This window comes from Hylaeus anthracinus, unplaced genomic scaffold (assembly GCF_026225885.1).
Source record: "Hylaeus anthracinus isolate JK02 unplaced genomic scaffold, UHH_iyHylAnth1.0_haploid 2, whole genome shotgun sequence".
Taxonomy (NCBI): domain Eukaryota; kingdom Metazoa; phylum Arthropoda; class Insecta; order Hymenoptera; family Colletidae; genus Hylaeus; species Hylaeus anthracinus.
The window spans coordinates 7,800,474-7,824,716 of NW_026534838.1; the positions used below are offsets into that span (position 1 = coordinate 7,800,474).

At 41.7% G+C, this 24,243-nt stretch overlaps 1 protein-coding gene across 9 annotated transcripts in view; it reads right to left on the reverse strand.

Moving 5' to 3' along the window:
* Window positions 1-24,243, reverse strand: part of LOC128892853 (cAMP-specific 3',5'-cyclic phosphodiesterase) — a 179,014-nt gene that overhangs the window by 88,352 nt on the left and 66,419 nt on the right. For 2 of the 9 annotated variants that reach the window (XM_054153444.1, XM_054153443.1), the window contains exon 1: window positions 15,349-15,631. The exons of 3 other annotated variants lie outside the window; for them this stretch is intronic. Coding sequence is in view for 1 of the 6 variants with exons in the window: in XM_054153449.1 (XP_054009424.1) it covers window positions 20,589-20,677 (89 nt within the window). In the remaining 5 variants the exon portion in view is untranslated. Of the gene's footprint in view, window positions 1-15,348; window positions 15,648-20,588; window positions 20,893-21,500; window positions 21,587-24,243 lie in introns of those variants that run through there. 4 more of the 9 variants (XM_054153449.1, XM_054153441.1, XM_054153442.1 and 1 more) reach the window with 4 other exon arrangements.

The following is a 24,243-nucleotide window of genomic DNA, read 5'->3' on the forward strand; positions in this document are numbered from 1 at the left end:
AAATAGTTTTAAACAATTTAAGACAAGCATAGTTCCAAAGTAGTTTTGTCTACGCCACCTGTCATTGCAATTATCGTTAATTCATCAATATTAGGTACATGATTCGTGCAGTTTGGCACGCGTCGAAGGTAGTTTAGATCCTTCACAACAGTCAAGGACCGATTTCCATAGGATTTTCATTGAATCGAAGTAGTTCTGAAGAATTTTTGGAAACGATGTGCGAGTACGTCGAGCATTTGCGACAGCTTCAACGTGTCCTTGGCACGAAATTCGTTGACAATTCGTTAATAACAACTAAAATCGTAACGAAAATTGTCCTTGATTGTTACAAGGATATATACTATCCTTGACGATTCGTAAAAGTTAATAATTAACTTATAGAATGTAACAAACAATCGAGCAAAGCGAAAATTCTCACTGAAATCCTTGATGATTGTTTTAGAAGTATAAAAATCGTGACAAGAATGATCCTTGAGAGCTACTATCGTTCCATGTACCACTACACTACTGTTTACCATCAATGGAAAAGCAATAAATTGAATCTACGTCCTGTTTTCTCATTGAGTCATAGAGGGTGGAATACAATACTCGAATCAGTTGATGTGCCTCTCGGACAAACAAGCTCGATTTCTTCAAATTTTTTGCGCGAAACGAGTTTCCTAGATGGTGGTTGAGCGGTCTGTTAAGTAAGTAGAGATAGTTGATCGCTTAGAGGGATATTAGGTCGTCGTCACCCCGGAATCACGGCAATCGCGTTAACCCGTTTGTGAGAATATCCAAGGAATCGATACTAACGACGATTGAATCGACGATTGATGCGAAATGGATCGACTTTCCGGTCCAAGTTACAATTTAGACGGCAATTTTCCGCGGTCTAATGGAATTGGAACGACGCCAGATCCCGAGACTTTCGAAAAGTTAAGTGGATCTTTAGATAAATAAATCAAGCGTTAAAAAGCTCTTAAGATAAGCATATGTTACGAGTAAAGATCGTGTCGCGCAAATGTACAAATATCGAATATTGCGTTATTCGAGTAACCTAACCATAATTTCAAGTATCACATCGGTGATAGTTATCATCCATTTTTCGGTATCAAGATAAATATATCTATTATACTAGAATTCGATGTAAAGAGGATTTCTCAGACTGGAACGTGATTTGTTCGGCGAAATTTTCTGTTCTTACTCGGATTAGGTCGGAATGTAACAAGCTGAATTAATTATAATTATTGACACGAGTCGGGATGATTAATTGATCCTCTCAGTCTCTCTTTCCCTCTCTGTTCGCATCAAATTTCCATTTTTATCGCGCTACGATGCTACCTGATTTATATCTCAGGTAATTATAAATGTTGTTTGAAAATGGCGGCTAATTGAGTTTTCAGGGGGAACGAACGCTATCGATTTTCCAGGCTGATACGAGAATTTTCAGGAAATTTCAACCTCTGCGATTTTCAGCAGACTTTCAGTTCAGAGTTTCCAAACATGCTCGATTGAATTTTAAACTAGAGCTTATTCGGCGAGCGAGTCGAAACTCGGTTTCGTTAATTACCGTCGTACGTTTTTATTTCAATTCTATTGCTCTTCGAGGGAGGTAACAAAGCGAAATTATATTTACACGGTGTACACGGTTTTAACGTGCCGTTTCGTTTCCTATTCATCAGCTCTGCCTATGCTCCTCTATTCTACTATCTGCTTTATTAATTGCAAATCTGCCTATTGCGTATGTTTCGTCTGATGCGTAAACTCTGTGTGTCCTAACCACCGCATCGTGTCAACCGTATGCTCGTAAATGCTTTGTAGCGACAAACGTGATAAACCAAGTATTATATTATAATAGTAAAATAGGAAAATGCGCGTAAAGCGAAGTTATGAGACGACGCGACACGGCGGTAAAACAATCCTCGATTAAAACGAAAGGACGACATGTTGGTTAAAAATTAGATGGACCGTACGTCTCGCGTAACTCTTAAATGCAGATCAAATACGAACAATAGCCCTTCTGTTTCTGTGAATAACGGAGCCAATAAAGACTGATGCGAGAATAAAGAAGACGCGAGAATAATGTCGAGCTTTGTCGAGTTCAAAGTGTCGTGTATAATTCGAATAGGTCTCGAAAGAGGTGGAAATTTCTCGATTGCGATGGAAAACCTTCGTATTGTTGGATATTCATGGTGGCCTCGATGAGAGACCACCACCTGGACCGCGTTTCTAAATACGTATTTATTCAGCCATCCGTGTCCCATGCTGGGACGGGATGGGCTTCTTGTAGCAGAAACTGACGACGATGGTAAGCTCCGTAAGTATTTGCTGATTTAATTCGTTAGTTAAACTCTGCTTCGCCAAATTATGATGCTTATGAGCAGGTGTCTACTGACGGAATCGGCAGCACAGCTAGAACAGATGTACGGGTGACGGGTGTAGATATTAGGTATCTACTACATTACGGCTAGAATAAGCAGAACACAGAGAGTTTACGAAACAGAAAACAGACGAAGCAGATGTTGGAATCGATGAAGCGGATAAAACAGGCATAGCTGTTTCACTTCGATATACCGGGTATGCGAAGCGAACCGATGCAACTGGTCGAAATACAAGTTGTAGGATCGGATCGATGCGATGGCACACATGCGTGCATATAAAATATGTATATTCAATACGATACTTGAAAAACTGTTAAAACCCTCTAATACCGATATCAAATATGACCAGGCAATTGGCAATCTTAGCGCTATCGCGATTTAATGAAACGGTAGAACGCAGCTAGCATCGGAATTTGTGATCGTCGCCGTCGGCGTCCATAGTATCACTGCTGGTAGGAATTGTCTGCCAATGGAACCGTAAACCGAGTCACACACGCAGTAACCTTAACGTCCAGATACGATCGAATAACGTATGAAAATGATTTCCGAACGAACAGCAGCTAGATATTAATTCACTCGAGACAGCCAACCGTAAATAACTCGTTCCAGCCGATTTATAAGCTTGTTTTATATCGTTCCTCGTAGCTTCATCCGCCTCATAAGCATACCTCGGCATCTTTGTTTGTTTTTCACTGGCATGGCTCGCTAGCAGCTCGCTAGTTTTCTTTGTTGAAACAAGTACTAGAAAACGATGCCCGGAGTGTAGAGTGGATTCATCACCGGTCATGTTCTAGACTAAACTTACTTGCCGTTCTAATTGAAGCCAAAGAGTGGTGCTATTGTCGAGCAGACGAGCGTTCACCGGCTCGGATTCGATTGCTTTGGTCAAACAAAATCCGATAGCTTGATAGTTGACGATACCTGTATGCCTCGAGTAATCTTGTTTCTCGATACAAGTGTCTCTAATCGTTCACCTTACTCGAATCTTTTTCAATCGAAATCAATTGAAATAATTTGTCAACGTTTACGAAACATGTTTTGTTTTCAAGAAAACTATATTCTTACCGAAAGAAAACACAATTCAGGTTTAAAGTAACTTGACACAGATCTTTTCAGATTTGTTATCGTACAGTAATAACGATTCAACTTGAAAATAATGTTACTCGGAGCTACTATCAGATTCTGCGTCACAGTGTTCTGGTCTCGTATCGGCTATAGCGAAAACGCGATCGAAATCCAAGATTGCACGCTCCATTGGATTACAAATACATATAGGTGCACTCGCAGTTTACCTATCGATTCTCCGTTAAGGGCAAGCTTTTACGAAAATTGCCGAGGAACATCTTCTAATGTTAAAATCAAAACTGTTTCAGAATTGTTGCTGTGATCGAATTCTCAGTACATACTATCATCTCCTAGTACATACTATACGTAAAATTGCTCGATCGGAAAGTTTCTTTTCACGTTAGGCGAAAGGCCTAGTCGTACGTAAGTCCAAAACTTGTTGAAATTAGACCGAGGCCGAGGTTAGAACCACCATTAGGGTCACGGTTACTCTACTAAATTTCATGTCACGCTTTCGATTGAACTTTTCGTCAAAAATTCGAAATGCTTCGCGAATCGCAGAGTATCGCTCGACTATTCTCGAGTATACGATTTGAATTACATTGAAAAATATTCAAATTTGTATCGATCGTTTCTGAAGAAGTCGGTGCAGGAAATGAAAGATACGCAAAGTTTCACGCAAACGGGATCGTTACAAGGAGAACGAGAATAAGATCGAAACGTTCACCACCGAGGGTTAATTTCAGCTCGCAACTTCCTTATCGGCCGAATAAGCTTCTGGTTCCACGCGAAGCTTCTACTCGAGCCTGTTTCCGGATGATTTAGATGCTTCATAGGCCAGGCCAGGCCAGGCCAGACCAGGCCAGGCCAACGCCAGGCCAGAACACCAGCTGGTTTACCCAGATTGCCAAAGTTCTAGGTCACCCAATAGCTACGCTCTACGAACTGGAATCGTCGCGATAGTATGCAACTCCGTGACTGCAGCCAACTGCATACATCGATCAAACCTTTGGAAATTTGTTCGCATGCACGGCTTAACCATCAATGTTCGATCATTTACAGCGACGTAATCCTTGGCAAACTTTACTGGAACGTTCAACAACGTGTCCGCGATTCAACGATCTTAATCATCGTCAAATATAAAGCGCATAGGTATTTAATTAATAATTGCGTCGAACAATCTTTTCTCGGACTCGAACAAATAATACAAACTCAACTTACGATATAATATATTAAACGGGAAAATAATTAGATTTTCTCGCGTTTATTTGCAACGATTGCATACCGATCGATATATTCGTTAGAAAAGTAGCTCGTAACGCATAAATGCATTTATTAGGAATATCGCGGATTCGGAATCACCGGAATCTCTGCTCTCCGTTATCGGGGAGAATTAGCCCGATCTATCTTACTATCGAATTTCGAGGGAACATTACGCGGCCCCCGTCACTGATATCCAGTTTCTCAAACTCGTTCCATTTTTCGCGTTTCGACACAAGTGTGAAATCGGAGCGTCGCGTCGGAAAGAAAAAAAAGAAACGGTAAATCGTTTCGCGTTTCTCTGACGGTATTTATTCCGACACGTGATTCTCAAGACTCGTCGCTTTTTCTCTTTGGGTATGTCGATATAAAACGAGCCACTTTTTGCAGGTTCGCCAACGAATTTTCTCGTATTCGAAAAACGCTACATTTTCTTCTGGAATAACAGAAAAATAATACTGGAAAACAAGGTGCCAACGTGATAAGAATTTAGCAGTCGTGAATTAGCGTACGTCGCGGTGCGGTAACCGGTGCGGTACAGAGATTGGGCGAGCAGTTGCAGGATCCGACGTAACTGTACCAAAGTCGGTCGTTCGTTAGAGTTAGCGGAGAATCCTGGCGACAGTTCCTCTAACGTATCAGGGAGTCTTCGGAGAAGGGTCAAGGATCTGCAAGTTTCACGTTTCACTGTCAATCTTGACTTGTGTTGGAAAGGTTTGTGGGTAAAGGTAAGCTATCCAAGGAGCTTCTCGTACAGAAATTCAAATTAACAGAGACAATCTACGCGTAAACGTAAACGTACATTAATTGAGGAAAGTGGCGAGCAACGAGAACAAACTGGCCGATAGAAGTAAAGTAATCGAAAATGAAAAATATTGCATTAAAGCGAAATGCAATCAACGGGTTTGAAAAATAAAAAATTCACAGAAATGAAACACACGGGAAGAGAAGATGTTTTATATCGTATGCCATCTTCGACGCCAACCCCGTAAAAGGTTTGCCAACATCGAGCATCTCACAATATCAATTTTCTTTTGAGATTTCTCGCGGAAACCCTGCCGCGTCCTTTGGCCAGGATTCCGTATTCCTGGCTGGAACAGAATTCACGTCACCAGCTTGATAGGATTACGGGGGATGAAAGGGATACGGGAAATAAGAAGAAACGAAGCCGGAAGGACCCGCGTACTCGGAATAATAGTCTGAACAAATTTCTCGTCATACTCGATGTTCTTTTCTACATTCGCGTTTTCCGACAATGGCAATTTTTATGGTTGTCTCGCCTGGCATACATCGATTTCAAATCTGTTTGTGAATATAATTTTCTACGACAAATTTAAAGAGACACAAATTAAACTGATTTTCAATTTATTGAAAATTGCCTCGCCGTTTTATCATTTCCAGAGTATTTCGATACCAATCATTTCTGATTGAATGATAAAAAATCGGGTTAACGGGCTTCAAGCTCGGTAGAAGCTCTCGTTACTGCTAATTAATTGCAAGCTTCTGCCACGTTGAACTTTAAATTACCAGCGAAACTGAAACAACTTAGGGAAGCTTGTTTCGCAAGATTTCAGCGTGCTGAAATTATAATTCACGTAATTGCGATACTTGTTTAACGAATGTAAAGAAGCACAGAGTACGTTATTAGTTTATAATATAACATTATATTATGTATTGTACGAGCTACGAGGACGAGTACAGCGTACGGGAATTTTCTTTTCGTACGAATAAAGTTATTAAAGTATAAGAATTTGTACGTGATATACTAATAGGATATCATGGTCTCTTGGAGAGAGAAATTCTGTCGAATCATTTATCGAATCGACTGCGTATACATCTGGTTTAGAGGGTCCCTTTGGTTCATAGCAGACGACGAGGTAAAAGTAGGCGGTTTGAGGAAATGCAATTTCTACTGCGCAGGCGACATCTCCATTCAAACAAGACCCTTGAGAATCCACAGCGATTTACAGTTCGCGATAGGAGAAAGTTTCCCTCTGGTGGGCTAGTAGAGTCGCTTTCTATGCCGAGCTCGTTTCGTCTCGTCACAGATGTCGTATGTGCGTTCTCTTTCCATCCGCGAGGATGGAATATACGCGTATGTATGTCGCTGTCTCCTAAATTACGACACAACCGACAATATCAACGCAGACTATTCGTTTGTAAAAAGTTGAAATATTTCTCGCGTAAAGTATGTAGATTTAGCTGGTTTAAAAACTGTCCCGGCTTTCGATTAGCTCGAATATTTCATTCAAAATTCTTGAGAATTTCCCTTTATTAAGTAAATGCTTTTTATGCGGTAAATAAGCGACTTGGTGAGGTCTGTCGGAGGTCAGAAATGGAATCCATGCGGGTGTTATTGACAAATTTATTTCACAGCAGGCATCGCAAAGCGAAGATGTAAGACCGGGGAGGGGGGGGGGGGGGCATCGAGTCAGTCAGGAATGCGGTCGTGGTTGGCGCAGTGTCAGCATCGAGGATGACGGGAATCGAGGCCAGAAAGCTCCAAGGACTCGCGAATGATGCAGCCTCGAGGCTTTAATTTGAAATTCATACACCCTCGTGGCCTGGAGGAAGTCGACTGTGCGACGCGTCCGTTTGTTGCGCCGCTATTTACCATTTAGAGGAAGCAGGGAAAGGTCGGGCAAAACGGTGGCACTAATCAATTATCGAGCATTGCGTTGGTCAACTTTCAAACTATACCGCGCCTCGAGTCATTGTCTCCAGGGTCGTTTTGTGCATCGAGACCGATTCAAATAAAACACCTGTATCACCTACCTACTACATATATGTATATTTCGTTTATAAGAAACAATTTTTCGTTCGTCGAATATTCGGAAACAGACAAAATAAAAAGTTTGTTTGATCGAGCCTCTCATCGATTCGAAATACAATCTTCTTTATATCGTTTGCGATAGCCTAACGCACTTTAAACAGAATCAACAACAGTCAACAAAGTACAAGCAATCGTTATTGTGGCCCTAACCTACCACCAACAAATCGACAGATTTTCAAGTAGATAGCGAAAATTAAAGTTGCCAAGAAAAAGACGGCCATTCCAAGCGCACTCGGGAAATCTCATCGGAAGTAAACTCGCCGTTAACGAGCTTGTTGTTTGAATAATATTATCGATCATCGCGAGTCTTCGAACACTTCCCCGAGAGTAATCTCCGCGAATCTGACTTGACGCAAACGCGCCTTTTACTCGCGAACCAGCAGTGGTTACAAATAAAACCGCATACGGAACAAACAATTGCATACAAAGAATTATTTCAACGAAATAGTACCTACCAACAAATAACGATTACGGTTATGTAATTGTAAAATACAAAGACAGTATTAACGTTCCTTGTGCTCGAACAAATTGTTAAGCAAAATAAAGCAATCGTTTGACGTACGATATAAACGAGGATATACATGGCAGGGCGTTTAACAATAAGTAACAGTAATTTACAGAGTAAGTTAAGATTAAAATGAAGAAATGTGTTGGAGGTTTCGTTTAAGGTTTAAGGTATCCCATACCTTGTCAACCGTCCAACGATCGATTTCCGTTCCATCGAATATTACTCTTTCCGATGTGAAGAATACGGGAAAAATACCCGTAAAAATAACTAAGGTACGAGTAACAATGTGTGCGAATATGTGCACGCTTGAAAAATCACGTCTCGCAAAAGAAAGTAGGAATGCAACGATATCGTTGAGGTAGAAACCCATGCAAATGCATAGTTTAAGGACTGCTACGCATTACTGCTGCACAGACCATCAAACATATCGATGAAAATGTCAGACCATGTTTCATCGCTTATCTGGCATAAACGAGTTCAGTCAAATTTACGTTTCGATTATTTGTTCCAATTATCGTTAAGTCTGCGTAAAAGTAAAACATTCTCTGTGTGAAAAATTGAAATTTGCTTTTTTCTCTTCCAAACAAACCTAGGAATCTTCTGGTGTTTGCTCGTATACGTTACTCGGTCACACCGTATACATGTTCATATATCATACATATACATATACATGTACATATACATACATATGGACATATCATCGTCTACCCGTAAAGTCGTTACTCTACTTCACTTTACGAGTGGTAACCAAGTAAATTGTTTGGGAAAGAAAATCGTTTTCCTTCCTCGGCGGGTGTCATTCTGATCTCGAGCAAATCTATCGAGGCTGAATACTACTATAAAGCACATACTATCGAAACTTTTCGCGCGATTTACAGTTTTTAACGAGAATCGATTTACAAGCTGCAATTTGTTTCTCCTGACACCCATACTCGTACTACGTTACTACGTGCAGTAAACAATTTATTTATGCGGAAAAGGAGTTTGCGAGAGTTCCCATCGTAGATTCAAGTGTGAGCGATTACGCTGCTCTGCTGATAAATGATCACTGGCTATATCTCTTTTCATGTTTGTCGTAGAGTACGCGTTAGGAAAAGATCATACACATATATCCAAGTTGTCCGTGTCCCGTTGTCTAGCATCTAAATTCGCAATTTATTTCCTCCCAGATACCAGATGAAATATTCAAGGATTTGTTTTTCCTCGGTAAAACAAACATTCGCATCGGCAAGTAACCTGTCGTTTTTTTAAATATAAAATGTACCGTGCTCTTGCCATACTTTTCTATACCATCTGACGCAAAGTGCAGCCGATAAAGCGAATGAAAATTGACAAATATTTATTTCGACGATCCAGTATTTATAATAACGCAACTGTGACAGAACCGGGGCAAGCTGCACGATTATAGGTACATTGTCTCCGATGCAAAATCGTCGATTACAACGATGAAAAACGAGCTCGAACCAGGTTGAACCGTCTGAAAATCGATGTTGAACGTCGTCAACGGGCGTTCGCAAGCACGACACGCACGCTTTCGCGATCAATAAATCAGTTTAAACGTTTGCAAGTGTTTTCGATGCATCAGTCTCGAGCATAGCGTAATTCATGATTTTCTTGATCTCTTAATTATTATGGTTCGAGCCACATCGAACATGTAACTCGTTCTTTTTCGATTAAGCACTAATACAGTACTAAACATTTGCGAAATAATAATAAGACGACATAATATAATATAATATATATTTAGTTTAAAGTAAAAGGTGAATCATGAAATCGGATTCTTTCTTGTACTCTTTATCCTTTGGCATCCTATCATGGAAACGCAGTAAATATGTATTCCAACGAGGGTTATTTAAGTATGCGAATGCCGGAAACACTATTTGCCCTCACAATCAAGGCCGAGGGGTTGCAAAGAGACATCCGTCGAGCGCTTTCAGCTTCAAAAGGTAAGCATATACGTACGTATTTCTTGCTAAAGGATTTCATGAAAATATAATTAATCCTACTTCTGGCATAAGCTTGTCGTGTTTCTGTTCGTTACTTCGCAGGTAAATATTTGCCAAACAACATTTAAAAGTTATTCTTCGCGACACTCTGACAGTTTATTAGCGACCAATCAATTTTTCAATAGCAAACAAGTGAAACTATTTTCATTTGTCACCTACAGTTCGAAGAATCTACATACAATATTTGAAAACTTTTAGTACTAAATAAAACTAGGTCCGTAATTTTAAAAGTTCAAGTTGTTTCTAGCCACAGCTCGGGAATTCGAATGGTTTCCAAACGGTTTCCAAATGTGGTAATAATTGAAAATTACAAAAGCGCAAATTTCTACCAGTGAAAAAGAATCGATCCGCGTTACCGCTATTCCATGCATGCAAGCAAGCATTGATTTAATTAAAACTGGATGCATCTACACCTATTCTGGTGAAACGAAACGATATTTTGTCCAAACTCTGTTCGATACGGGCAGAACAAATTCGTTCGTAAAAAGTAGTTTACCAAGCAATACTATCGTAGTATCACAAAAATGGTTGTAGAAAAGATTGTATGTCGCATAGCGCTACGTTTCATGAAAAATTGACTAGCACTTTGAAAGCATGGTTTTAACTATTCATCCAACGATGATGCATCGGTGCTTTTGCTACGCGAGCGCATGGTTCATTATTAAATCGTATTTTCAAGGCATACATTCGCTTATTCGCAAACCACCAGACACTTTCAAGCAAAAAGCTGCGAAATAATGGTTTGCGTGCGTGTTTTTCCTATCTGTGCATTTTCCGGAGACCGCATAAATGGACATTAATTTCAAGCCCCGTGTTTTTAGAGCTGACGATCATCACGTTTTATCTATCCTTAAATATATATTAATTTAAGCACAGGTCTTTAGGTTTATCATACGAATAATTACGGGATAATTATTCTATTTGCGTCTGGATATAATCGTTTCAACCGATGTCGAGTATGATAAACCGATAAAGATCGAGGGTCGTGGTAAATGTGGCAACGCAACACCGGAAGTAGGACATGTTACGATTAACGATGATTGATTGCTTCAACGTTAACGTGCCCGGTAGACTGATATCTTGAACGACAAAGTTGCAACTGGCAAAGCAATTACTATCACGTGTTATGATATTTCTGTGTATTTCACGAGTTTCATCGTCTCCTTGACATCGAACGACTGGCTCATCGATTTCTGTTAATTTGTTTGTTCGTATGCCAGACCACTGTGCAATGTCATTAGTCTATTTTACTTTTCCCTCGGCATTTTCTCACAAATAAAATTGTGTATATATCCATATGGTTAAAGATTCGAATCGTCCAAATGACCTAACTAATTGAGTGCGCGAGTCCTCGTCAACTTTGCAGCTTTAGGAGCTAGCATCCCTCCGGTCAGAGATGTCTTGAGAAGGTGTCTCGTCGCTTATTAGCCGAGAAGATGATGAACTTTTCACTGGAAACTCGATTATAGGTAGGTTTCCGAAGCTACGAAACGTATTCGCTTTCGATGGACTCCAAGTAACGTGCATCGACGCGAACCGTTGTGACCTGCATCGATGCACCCCGTATACACCGTATACACCGTATACACCGTATGCACCGTATGCACCGTTACTTCGTGCGTATCAAGATTAAACCTGCGAAAAGATGATATTTATTCGTTATTCGAAAATGTAACCTATACACAAATTTTGCCTATTTCTGCCAAGTGCCAGCCAATGATCGGATCTCCTATTTGCCAATTGGCGAATTGTTTTGAAAATGTAGAACAAATGCCAAATCCGCTGTCAAGGATTTTACTATACTTTGTCAACGCGTGGAATAATTGCCGCGATAACCTTGAACAAATTGCCGATGTAATTTTAGGAGCCAGCGCAGCGGTAAATTTTCCGTAAAGTCGGAAAATGTTGCAAAATAATTGGTCATTTTAGTGTCGATAACGATATTTTGAGAGCAGAGTCGGGAACTGTTCTCGTGAAACTGATTTACAAATAGAACAGAGCTATTCGACCGATATAATATTCGAATATACCGCACTCTAGATTCTAAAGTAAAGGCGAAAATTTTGATTTGTTTAGGAAGCCAATCAACGCCCAAATTTCCACTTGAAACGAGAGCTTAAATTAATCCGCTGTTCTCGAATCGAGCCGAATCGAACTGAACCGAGCCGAACCGAGCCGAGTCGAGCCGAGCCGAGCTGCAGAACTGGCTCATCGATATTCCATCAAATTTACAGTTAACTTCAATGACACTGGAAGCAACAGATTTTCGGAAAGCGCGTCGAAAAATCATCTCGCTCGGAGGTAAAATATTCGAAGGGACGTTGCGAATAGATGCGACAGGAACCGAGAAACCGAGAATAAGAATTTATTTTTGAAACGAACCAGCGTGCAGCACGAGTTCCCTGCCAGAGGAAACATTGTTTATTTCCGTCGAGGAGTGTTGGGGGAAAATACTTGTATTCCTACACGTGTGCGAAAAAGATTTCTCCAGGCGTAATTAGCATGTCAACGAAAAATTATAAAGATAACATCGTAATCGTTTACTCGTTTTACTTAATAAACGATGCGTAATGTTCGCAAAGATAAACAAACGATATTAGTAATTGCAACATAAACGAGTACAGTTTATTTTTTAATAAACGTTCAAGTCGGTAATTCCTAGTTTACTTGCTATGCCGCTAACAGATTCATTTTTCAAGCCTGTCGACGTTTAATACTTTTTGCGGTGAGTGTAGGTACCCCGTAACAAACTTATTCCGTAAACTAAATCGTCACGTCGGCGTCGTCTGCCACAACATTTAACGCCTCGGCGAAAATTCCTGTGAAACGACTTAGAGTTCACTGTCTCGAAACTTGGCAATCGCGCCAACCGCAACCGTCCGTCCACGATACCCCAAAACTATCCACAATCGGGATCCACCGACCGTCCAAAAAACCTACACGGAAACTTGAATCGTAGCTACGGCTGCGTACCAAATTAATCGTCTCTTTCGCGATTTACTCGAGTGCGTCGAGAGTCTATAGGCTGAGACATAGGACATCCTAATGATTCGTTTACAAAATGGATTTCGGAGGTAACAGCGGTTTCTGGTTTCACCGTGGCTAGCTTTCCTATAGTTACTTTACCCCTACTGTAACCACTCCAAGTGGACGGTCTATAACGTAACGAAACGAAACGAAACGAAAGAACCGTATTTAAGGTTCTTATTCAAGGAATTGAACCGTATTTAGGTGTCGAGCCCTAGTAGCTCACTCTTTAAAGCAATTCCAGCTTTAGATTTTTTCTTCGATGCAGCTGTTGCTCTTCACAGCGTCGGCGTCGCGTCGTTCCACATTTCACGCGCGATACACATTCCCACGCTACAACGCCAGCTGATAGCGCTGATTCAAACGAGCAGTTGGACGTTAGAGGCAATGCTAGATGGTTCGAATGGATTTCCGTCACGTCGACGTCGTTTTCCTCCGTTAGCTCGAATTTACGCGGCCGGTGTTTTGTCATAGCGGTGACGAACGAACGCGCCGCGCCGTCAGAAGATCCAACGCAAATGCCACGAGCAGAAATAGAACGATTTTCGAGGAGTCGCGGTCAGAATCTTAGCAACTCTAACGAACCTTTGTATTTCTATCATCGAACAATCTGTACGTATCACTTGGCTATCCGATCAATCAAATATAGCCTATTCTAAATTCCAGCAATTATCGACCCTTACACATCTTCAACGAATAATCTTTTCAATCAAGTATTTTCAATCAAGTATTTTCAATCAAGTTTTTCGCCTAGCATCGTACCAAGTACTCGTTTCGGATGCTGTGCCACAATGAATATCCTCAAGAGTGTTCTCGTTACATGCTCGTGGATTTAAATGCGAACAAACCTTGCAGAAAGTGATTCCATTAAAGTAGACGAGGGAAAGAGTATTGCGCGGATATACTGCAAGTTTCATCTAGTTTTTTACGCTTAGCAGGAATTTTTCTAGGTCAACTCTTCGTACATGTTCTTAGACTGGAGAATATCGAAAAAACAGTTTAACGAACCTTCTACCAGCTGAACAAAAATCAAATTAAAAACAAGTCGGTTTTCCAAAAATATTTCACGCTACAACGTCGTATATCGCATATCTGACACTTGTAACTCGTATCCGATGCCGATGATTCGTCGTAATCGTTTAACGCGTACCCTAGCGAAATAATCGATTCTCCGTCGATGGTTACGACAATCGAGCCAGCACAGCGCGAAGCGTCGGTTTTATCGCGTTCCAGTGCCTCTGGAAGAACCCTTAAGCTCTTAACCTTCTCGCGGGGAAGATGATATACGGTGACCGTAGGTACTCCAAAAGAAAAGGAATCGTTCGCGAGGTAAAATAGACATCAGGGTCGGAAGAGTCCTTTCGACGCTCGCTTGCATACGATGCCGATGGTAAGTACGTTGAAATCAGAGGTGCGACTGTATCGTCATTTTTCTAGGTCATCTTAGCTCTCGCTTCATCTTCGAATAAGTGTAAACGTCCTCGTTACCTCGATGGATCCAAAGTCACGGCGACCGATAGTTTCGTAATCGGGGAGCAAGATTAGCCTCGTAAAAGTTTCACAGTTTTCACGTTGAAATCTTCTTGATCGATTCTCGAGCTGTCGTCGACTCTTTTGTTCGTTAAACAGTCGACCGCTCGACGAACACATAGAGAGGAGCGATGTAGAATAATTTTAATCGAGCGTTCTTGTTAGTTTCGAATGCGCTAAGTGAAAGAATTTTCCAATGACGGGTACGTCTCTCTTGGTTGGAGTTGTAGTGCGTGGTGCATATGTACGTTCGATATAAAAATAGGAAAAATAATGGGTATCGCGAGATGTATACATGTTTCTTCTCTTTCGAGTTAAGAATAAAGTTGGTCGATTAAAACTGGATGGGAACCGGTGAAATGGCCATTATCTTTGCACGCCACAGTCCACTTTTCACTCTCGGTAGTAGCGTCGCATCGTTGAAAAACACGCCACTCCGAACATCCAGCTCGAGTGTTGTCAGCGAGTACTTGACAACCTTATTGGCCAGGGAATATCGTGCCCCACGAGATAGCGATTCATTTTTCTTGTAAAGAATTTTTCTTGTAACTTGGAATGTTATCGCACACAAAGTTTAGTACAACGCTAGCTGAGCACCGATATTAATCGCCGGACGCCAAAGATCTCGGAATCACCGAATCAATTCACATCTAATCGAATTCGATGTTTCATCTACGAAGAGACCAAAGACCCTTTCGATGCAAGCGACCCTATTCGAAGGACTCTTCCGCAGTGTGTCACAGCTCACAGCCTCACCTCGATTATCCTTCGAGTGCTCCTTCCTGGGTTCCCACAAAATCACCAACGCGAAACGAAACACCGATCGCGGCACGAGTTTCTCCACGGCCGATCGGGACACATCGGCTGCCGCATTTCTGCTCGTGGACAACAACCGATCCACGATCCACGATCCACGATCGTTACGCGGAAAAAGTCACGGATCGAGCGTTCGCGATCCGCTCGAGGTCGCGCGTGCTGTCCGACTGAGAGAACAGCAGAGCAGCGTCGAGCTGCCCTCCTGCGAACCCAGACCAGACCAACGCCGCGGTCCTCACCCGCTGCCGCGCGAGCATGCTCTATGTCCTGCTTCTACCCGTTCGACGGTAGAGACGTGCCACCGCGCCGGCCGCACCGGTACCAGACATTGCGAACAGTTGCTGATAGGGGTATGCTGATAGGGATGCTGAGCCTCGGGATTTTAGCTTCGGAGGGAGAATCGTTCGGACCGCGGTGTCGTTGGCGTGCGTCGTCGCCATCCCTGTCGGGGTGAATGCGTTCGCGTGTCATTTCGAAGACGTTGGTTTCGGTGGTTAGTGGCCTCGGAACGTGACAGGAAAGCTGTTGACGGGTCAACGGGATCCTCCCGATGCGATGACGAGGATTTTTAGAGCTTGCTTACCTGCTTCAATTTCCGAGATCGCACGTTCGATCGTAACACGCAGCCTCGCCGGCTTTTTTCAACTGCGAATGAAACTGCATTTTCCGCCAATGTTAATTTAAATAATGAAATACCATTCGAATAAAACGAGTCACCTTGCATAATTACAAACAAGGACGCAAGAATTGAACTCGAAGATAAGAAAAACCTTACGATTAAAGCAAGGCGAAAGAGAAACGGGAAACGGTACAAAAGGCGAGCGAATAAATAATTTTGTGAATTCGCGGAATAATAGTGAAAACTGAGAAATAAAATGACAAGTCGATATCGGACAATTACTCGTTCAACTTGCGTTTCATCGGCTACAAGTTTTTCATTTAGAATGCAAAGAATATCGATTAGCGATGAATATGTATCGATCGACTCGAATATTAGCGGCCATCTGCAGATTCTGATGGAAATCTCATTCCCACGCGCTTGCTTTCCAACCGCGGCCGCGACCGTGGCGAAACAAACCACAAGAGAATATCGCAACGTTCATTCGTAAATATTTCCTTTCGGCTCGGCTCGGATCGATCTACGCAACAACTGTAGAAATACTCGTTTTTGGAACAAAGCCATCAACTCCATTTTAACCATAGCTCGGTCACGCGAATCGAAATCGTAAAGAGCGTTGTCGATCTTTCGTTAGAAAAGGAATTATTTATTCCATCGTATTTGGCAAGCTTCTAACACGACGGATCAACAAAGAAACTCGATTCATCGATTCGTGTTTTCTTCTGAATCGGATCGTTAGCGATTCCCTTCTAAACAAACCCGATTAGCTTTCCACGATTACTGACTGCCGCGTCGCGCCACGCCGCGCCGCGCCGCCTCGATCTAACAGTACCAACGCTCGGTGCTCGAAATAAGTCTCTTCCAAGTGCGAGAACTCAAATAGCGCAAAGGAAAGAGTTAACTCGATTCCTCTGCAGTCGAACGTGACAGTTTTCTCTAACGATCGGTTCGATCGCTTCAGCTCCTCGCAAAGACTCTTTGCCGTTTCTCCGCGCACGGTAGGCGATAAAGGCTCTAGGTATGGTAGCTCGACCTTTCCTGCTTTCGAAGAAACCTCTGACGAGCATGCTCCGTTTCCTTTTTACTTCGCAGGCCCGCCTCTTTTCGTTTAATACAGGCTAGGTGTTCGCCCTTTACGCGATTGACATTGCACGAGAAAAGCTGCTCGTTCCGATAGGACTTACCGTTCGTCAGCCTCGAACGTACGTCTCTCATTCGTGAAAGCTTTCATGGCAAAACCATGGGCCAAACTTGTCGCAGTAGCGACGAAAGCGTTTCTCCTATGAGCGCACAACTCGAGCCTGTCGACTATGTCATTTCAGCCAAAGACTATCATGTCAAGATTTATTTCAAACGCTTACGAGTCGAAAACTGCTGGCTGATCCGCGATCGAATGCTGTTGCAGACTCGAGACCACCGCATTTTCGATGTTTCATATCCTCTCGATTCGTTATTTTCATTTCTCTCGGAATACATTCGGTACAGTTCGGATTATTTCTAAATCATCCGAACGATAAATACCATTTTCTCTTAATAGTTGTACTGTACGCTGTAATTGGCCGCTCTGTACAAATGTTTCTATTTCGAAATTCGAATTAACCTGGTCCAGTAGGAGGTTCCAACGAGTTCGGCTAACGAAATGGTTCTTAGTGTAATTGAAAAGCGAGATAAAACTTAAAAATGAGACAGAGGAAAATATCATGTTACGCGCGGGCTGAAACGGTAGCCGAATTATCCAGCGAGAATCAATCTTTTTCTCTTCTTGTTCGACGAGCGACGAAAACACCATGATTAACTTTCCAAACTACCAGAACGAATAGAGTAAATTAAACTATATCATCACAATCACACATCACACACAACATTATATATATTTCCATTCGGGTAGTTTCCACGAGTTAGTGTTTGGTTTTCGGAAAAGGTCCTAGATTCTACTTCCTATCGGAAAAAGGATCACCGAAACGAGCGTTGCGAAAAAGGGAAAACTTCGATTCGTTAATTTCGCGGCTCCACGATTCTCGATAAGTCGTCGCGTACCTTTCAGTTGAAAATATTTCCTGGGACCGATCGGAATTCTAGGTTCGTTCATTCGTCGAAATAACTCGGCATCGCACAAGAGCTTCGATTTGCTCTAGCGGAACACCGCTCTCAGATAAATCCCGGAAACTGCGATACTCCTACAAGTTAATTCCAAGGAAAGTCGTTTGTTCCGCCACGAGACACGAATCATTAACCCTATAGTGCATCAATTTTATTTTACTTTATTTCATTTCATTCTTTTCTATTTTTATTTACCTATTTTTATTTCGTGGACAAGAAATTCTTATCGCCAAGAAGACTTCAAGTCTATTTAGTTTATTTCATTCGTGTCATTCAGCGATCGAAAGAACAAAATTAAAATTTTATATTTTAATTTTAATAAGATGCCTTTATATGCAAATTTTTTTTTAAACTTTGGTGGTAGTATTGTTTAATCTTTTGTCTGTCATATTTACTTTTAATCGAATACGCGAAATATTTCACATTTTTTCTGCTACGCGAAATGGCGTTGTTTTAATGAAGGCTTACGCCGACTTCCATTAATCTGTAATTTACATTTGCAGAATGTTCCGGACAGCTTTTAGTCGAGTCGCATTTCAAGCGAAATTTACATCTCGCTAAAATAACACGACCGAATAACGTTTTTTCTAAAATAGCAACGCATTTCTATTTAATAACATTTCCACGGTGACGTTTGTGTCTCTTTAAAAAATAATTCAGTTTAATATTTCAGTTGAATTTTCGTGATAATCTGTAACGTAAACATACAAATGGAAATTATATAGTATTTATAAATTTAACCGTTAACTCAAACTTGTATTTTCGTCGAACAAACGATATCATACCAGTATATGCTGTACACCATAGACTGCAATTTGACCGTGTCTGACCATGTATACGCGTATACTACTTAGAATTACAGTTACGCGTACGGCCCACGAAATAAGAAAATTGCGCGTCGCGTTTTTCGCCCAGGACTGAGCACTTTATTTCGTTATTGCTTGTAAGACGAGAAAATGAAATTTAAAGTTCATAAGCAACGATTCTTGGACGAATATATAAGTGGCCGATAGTTTGTTATATAAAGGGATAATACCTACACCTTAAAAAATCATTAATGTTCCTCTGATGAAACAATCGCAATTCAATGTGTAACGATTATGAGAACGTTTATTTATATTTTAAATTTCAACAACAACAACAACAACAACAATAATTATAATAATAATAATAACAATTGACATCGTTATTCAACTGGAAGACTCTCGTATATGCAAACAAAGCGCTGTTTAACTGGAAGGTAAATAAATGTATAATTAATTGGCCATTAGAGTAACGAATGTAAACGAAAATTTATTCTTTAACGTTCCAACCGGATGGATTATTCTGGTTCTCTTCGGAAACATACGAATTGTTCGGAAAACGTACATTTACACTTTAAAGATGATTCGAAAAATGTCTACGATATCACGACTCTACGAACGATGAAGACATGTCGGTTCGTTGGGTGAAATATTGATCTACGTTTTACTATACGAGATGGCTGAAATCTAGGGAGCTTTCCAAGCACAACCGAAGGTGGCAGCGCCATTCGGTTCACAAATTTACCGACTCCGACGACGATCGCGACGACGACGACGACGACGACAACGCCGCCGACGCGACGCGTCGCGTCGAACACGAAATCGCGTTACCGACGTTCCAGAAACGTTATCCTACCATTTTCCCAACGAGTTAGCTCCAAGAGTCCCCTTTTTTGCAAACAAAAATTAATTTCAAGTTATTGTATATACATTTATACTAATTTTGAAGGCGAATAAATATATCGGTTATCGATGAGCATGATAAATGGACATCGGATATATAGGGGTCAGTCCTCCTTGAGATCGATGCTGTAGAATCTATTTATTCCCGGCAACGACTAGTGCAAGGCTATCTTACCGTTATCTTGATTATTATGATTAGTATCTGGCATAAGTCTCTGGTGTAATAAATCGTCGTTCCTAGCTCGTAGGCAGGATTAGATCGAGACCGAGTTGCATATGGACTTTAACATACGGTAGCGGTGTTTCATCATTTTTAGTATCGACGATATTACTTGTAAAAAATTACCGCCCGAGAGTTTTATTTTTCTTCGAAATCGCGTGCCTCGAAGAGTTCTACTGCAAGCGACGACTCATCAAAAGCAACAATCATAGATGCTAGGCTCTCGCAACAGAGACATCACGCACAGCTTTCGGATTAATCGAAGGTGCTAAAATTTGAAAGCTAACATTCAGATGTCACCGTAACTACACCTATATCGTTGCGTGCGTAACTTATGCAGAGCAACTATGTATGTATGCCAAGGTCCTCGAAACAAAGACATTCGGCTGTGATAGATTAATCCGAGAAATTTATAATTCGCTCTCTCGATCATTCCTCCGCGACAACAAGGTAATTCGACTCTCCCTGGAGCAGCCAACCCCATTTTGATAACGGACTTTTCACCCACCGTGAAATAGCCGTGATTTATACTCACCGCACTTCGTGACCAACCACCACCGTCCAACCCCTACGCCTTCTCTTATCTTTCCTCCGCAAAGTTTCCGCGACACTGAGCCTCTCCATCGCGCGACACGTATCTCCAACAAATCTCCCCGACTGCTATTGAATCGATCTCACGTTTTCGACTCTTCTCTCATCCATTGCTTGGCCAGCGTTCCTCGTGACGAACCGAAATTTAACAAACTTATACCGGGTTCGAGTTGTCCACGAGGTTGCTTGGAATCGCTGTTAGCATATCGGTTGGACACGATGCTCGAACCGTCTCGAAATTCCGAAATCTAGTTGAAGGAAGAGACAACTCGACGGTAAGAAATCAAGCAAACTTTAGAAACAACACTGTCCGAGAACGTTTGCCAGAAAATGTAACGCTATCACATTCACGCGTCTCATTGAATACATCGACGACACGGAGTCAACGCGACACGTCGCGTCGGCGTCGGCATCGCGTCTGATTGATCGGTTCAAGATCGGGCAAGTTCAATTTCTCGTCCCAAAGATCATCGTAGTACTCATCGTAGTACTCATCGTAGGACACACACACACACACACACACACACACAAACATATACACGCACGCACGCACGCACGCACACACACACACACGCACGCACACACACACACACACACACGACACACACTCGACACTGTCACCAAATATATTCGTAAAACATTCTTTAAAAATTCCAATCGAGCACTATAGCGACTTCTGTTCGTCGTCGATACTCGGCGAGGGTACAGGGAACGTTTGATGGATCGAAATCAGCGTTAGTACGTCGAGAAGAGAACGTCGCTCGACGATGGTTTCGGGCCAAGAGCAGTCAGATGAATCTTCGAACCGAAATCAAGGTGGAGCGAGCCAGATGCGACTTCCGGCAACTCTGATCACCTTATCGGAGAAAGGTACCCCACTAGCCGAATAACGAACACGCGTCAAATAAGCATCCGAACTTCGCGACGCGCCACACAGCACTGAATGCCGCATTGTATTTATAGAGCGAGTCGGATTATTTTCAACGGCGTCACTTTTCACAGGTATACGACGTTTGTCCGAGAACCCCCTTGGCTTTCGTGGAAAACACCTTCGTTTTGTCCGCACGCCAGCATTTTCGTAAACACGCATCCGACCTGGCTTCGAGGACGAGGATTCAACCTCGACATCGAAGGCGTACTCTTTGTTTCGGTGACACGATTAGCAATTTACAAGAAAGAAAAAAAGAAAAAAAAAGTGTCACCAACTGTACTAATACGGTCGGTTTACGTTTTTATCAAATTCGATCAACCTATGTCAAAAGGGAACCGAGACATTTTAGGTGTTTTTTTTTGTTTTTTTTTTTTTTGTTACTACGTTGCAAAGGAATTTTATACTTTTTCACCACCTCTTCTTCGAATCGAAAACTAAGCACCACTGACAAAAGAATCGTGTCGAGACATTTTTTATATACATAGTGTGTTTGGCACGTTGCGCGCGAGTCACATTTTACAATTCGTACCAACGTCACAGCAATGAATTTTTCTGCCACATGTGCTCGAGCTGGCCGAGGGCGAGAAAGCAAAGTCGAGCATCGAAAATTTCTCGTCCGTATGGGTAATTTCAATTTTAATTGGAGGAATATAGCGCCGAGAGCTAGTACAAGATCTATATATGTACAATAAATTTGAAGAATGTCTTCGAAATGAAGAGGAACTCAGTCCTGGACTCGATGGCTAAGGACAAGTGTAAAGTACGCAATCGTCGCGCGATGGTGGTTCAAAATTTCATCAATCGGACATCTAATATAATCCAACTTTGACAAAATTAAATTGGTAAAATTGCATTCTGGACAGTCCAGTTGATAAAATTGGCCAATATTCCATAAGGCAAACTACAAACAACTACTTTCTCGAACGACGAGAACCGATTCAACGACAAAGTTATGTTTAGATCGCCTTGATCGCGAAGAGACGCGACACAGGCACAGGCACAGGCACAGGTACAGGCTCAGGCACAGCCACCACCACCGACACCGCCGCGTACCGACCGACCGGAAGGTCGCCGATTATTTATCGTAAACAAGAAACATCGCACTTCGTTGCGTCGCGAATATAAATCGTGGGAGTCACGGCGGGCGGGGGGAGGGGGGGGGGGGCAGTTCGGGAACGGCCGTATTTCGGGAACCGCGGCGCGGTCCCGTGGTCGACGGTGGCCAACTTGGTCGTCGCGATGGCCGATTTTTCTCACACCCGTGCGAAATGTTGGCAAGCCGGTCGCGCGACGCGTGATGCAACACGCGATGTGAATCATAAGCTGTTATAATCCAGCCGCAGGCCACTCGCCAAATCGTACAACACACCGATACGCAAACAAGGAGACCACGCATCTGGCCAATCGACCCCAATATTAGCAAAAAGTTGCCGCAAAAATGATAAAACGTCGTTATTTCGAGGGGAGTACGATGCACGACTAACAAAAGTAATTGTTCAGTTAAATCATACCTAAATTAATGTATCCAAGTACAATCTATTTATACTAAAAATAAAAAATGTTATTTTCGGCAATCATAGAAGAAAATGTAAGATTCGATTTACACGTGGGCGGATAACGTTGTGATTCGTGTAAATGCTTAACAAATGCAAGCGCGACAAGTTTGAAGATGATTGTACTTAATGTCGCGTCACATTAAGGCAACAAAGAAAGAGAAATTATATCGTATAATCGATACCCATTCGAGTTGAACGCGTCTATTCTTCTCTCGCGCTTTCTTGCAATCGCAAAGGAGTCGTTCTCGGGCGCTTAATGACTCGTTTAATTAATCGCAGTCCTTCCGTACAGACCCGCAGCACATTTCTTTCCTTGCAGTTATACTTCACTGCCACGCTGACTAATTCTACATCTTCGAACCAGACGTGTAGCAGTCCCGAGCAAAACTAACGAGAAACTTTGCAACTTTCTCGAATTTAACAGCGATGTAACCAACAAACGTTCCCTGGACTTATCTTTTTTCGCATTGAAATTTTTCCGAGTGTATTCGTAACGTGTAACGTGTAAATTATTACGCTATTACGACGTTATCGTTTATTTAATTATAATTAAGCGAAAGAGAACGAAGAATTGTTAGGGAATCTATAGCTACGATCTATGTAGATCAATTCTTGAATGAAGATTTAGGCCGAAAAAGAAAAATCTTGAAAGCCTGGTGAACGGTATGTGGGCCACAACCTTGTCACAGAATCTGTGTCTGTTACTTTGTAATGTTTCTTTTGAATACTCGCAAAACAACTGACCCGTTTTCGAAGCGACTTACAATTAGATTAAGTTTAAATTGAACTGTTCAAAGTACACATGTTTCGATATTTTATACTAATTTTAAAGTTGTACAAGTAATGGGATCATTTGTTATGCAGCTCGAGTTATATTTTTCCTTGAAATCATGTGACTCGACGCGACGATATAAACCAAGTTTCTTTGAAGTAATTCGATGAATAATTAGAAAATTTAATTTCCAACAAGTTTAAATGAACGTGGGTAGCTAATAGAACCTGTTCAAGTCCCGGAAAGTTGTGAAATTTTTTAAATATTCCCGGAACTTGGCCTCGGTAAGAAAAGTTTCAATTCCGCGAAATAAATTTGCACCGATCGATACGAAAGGAGA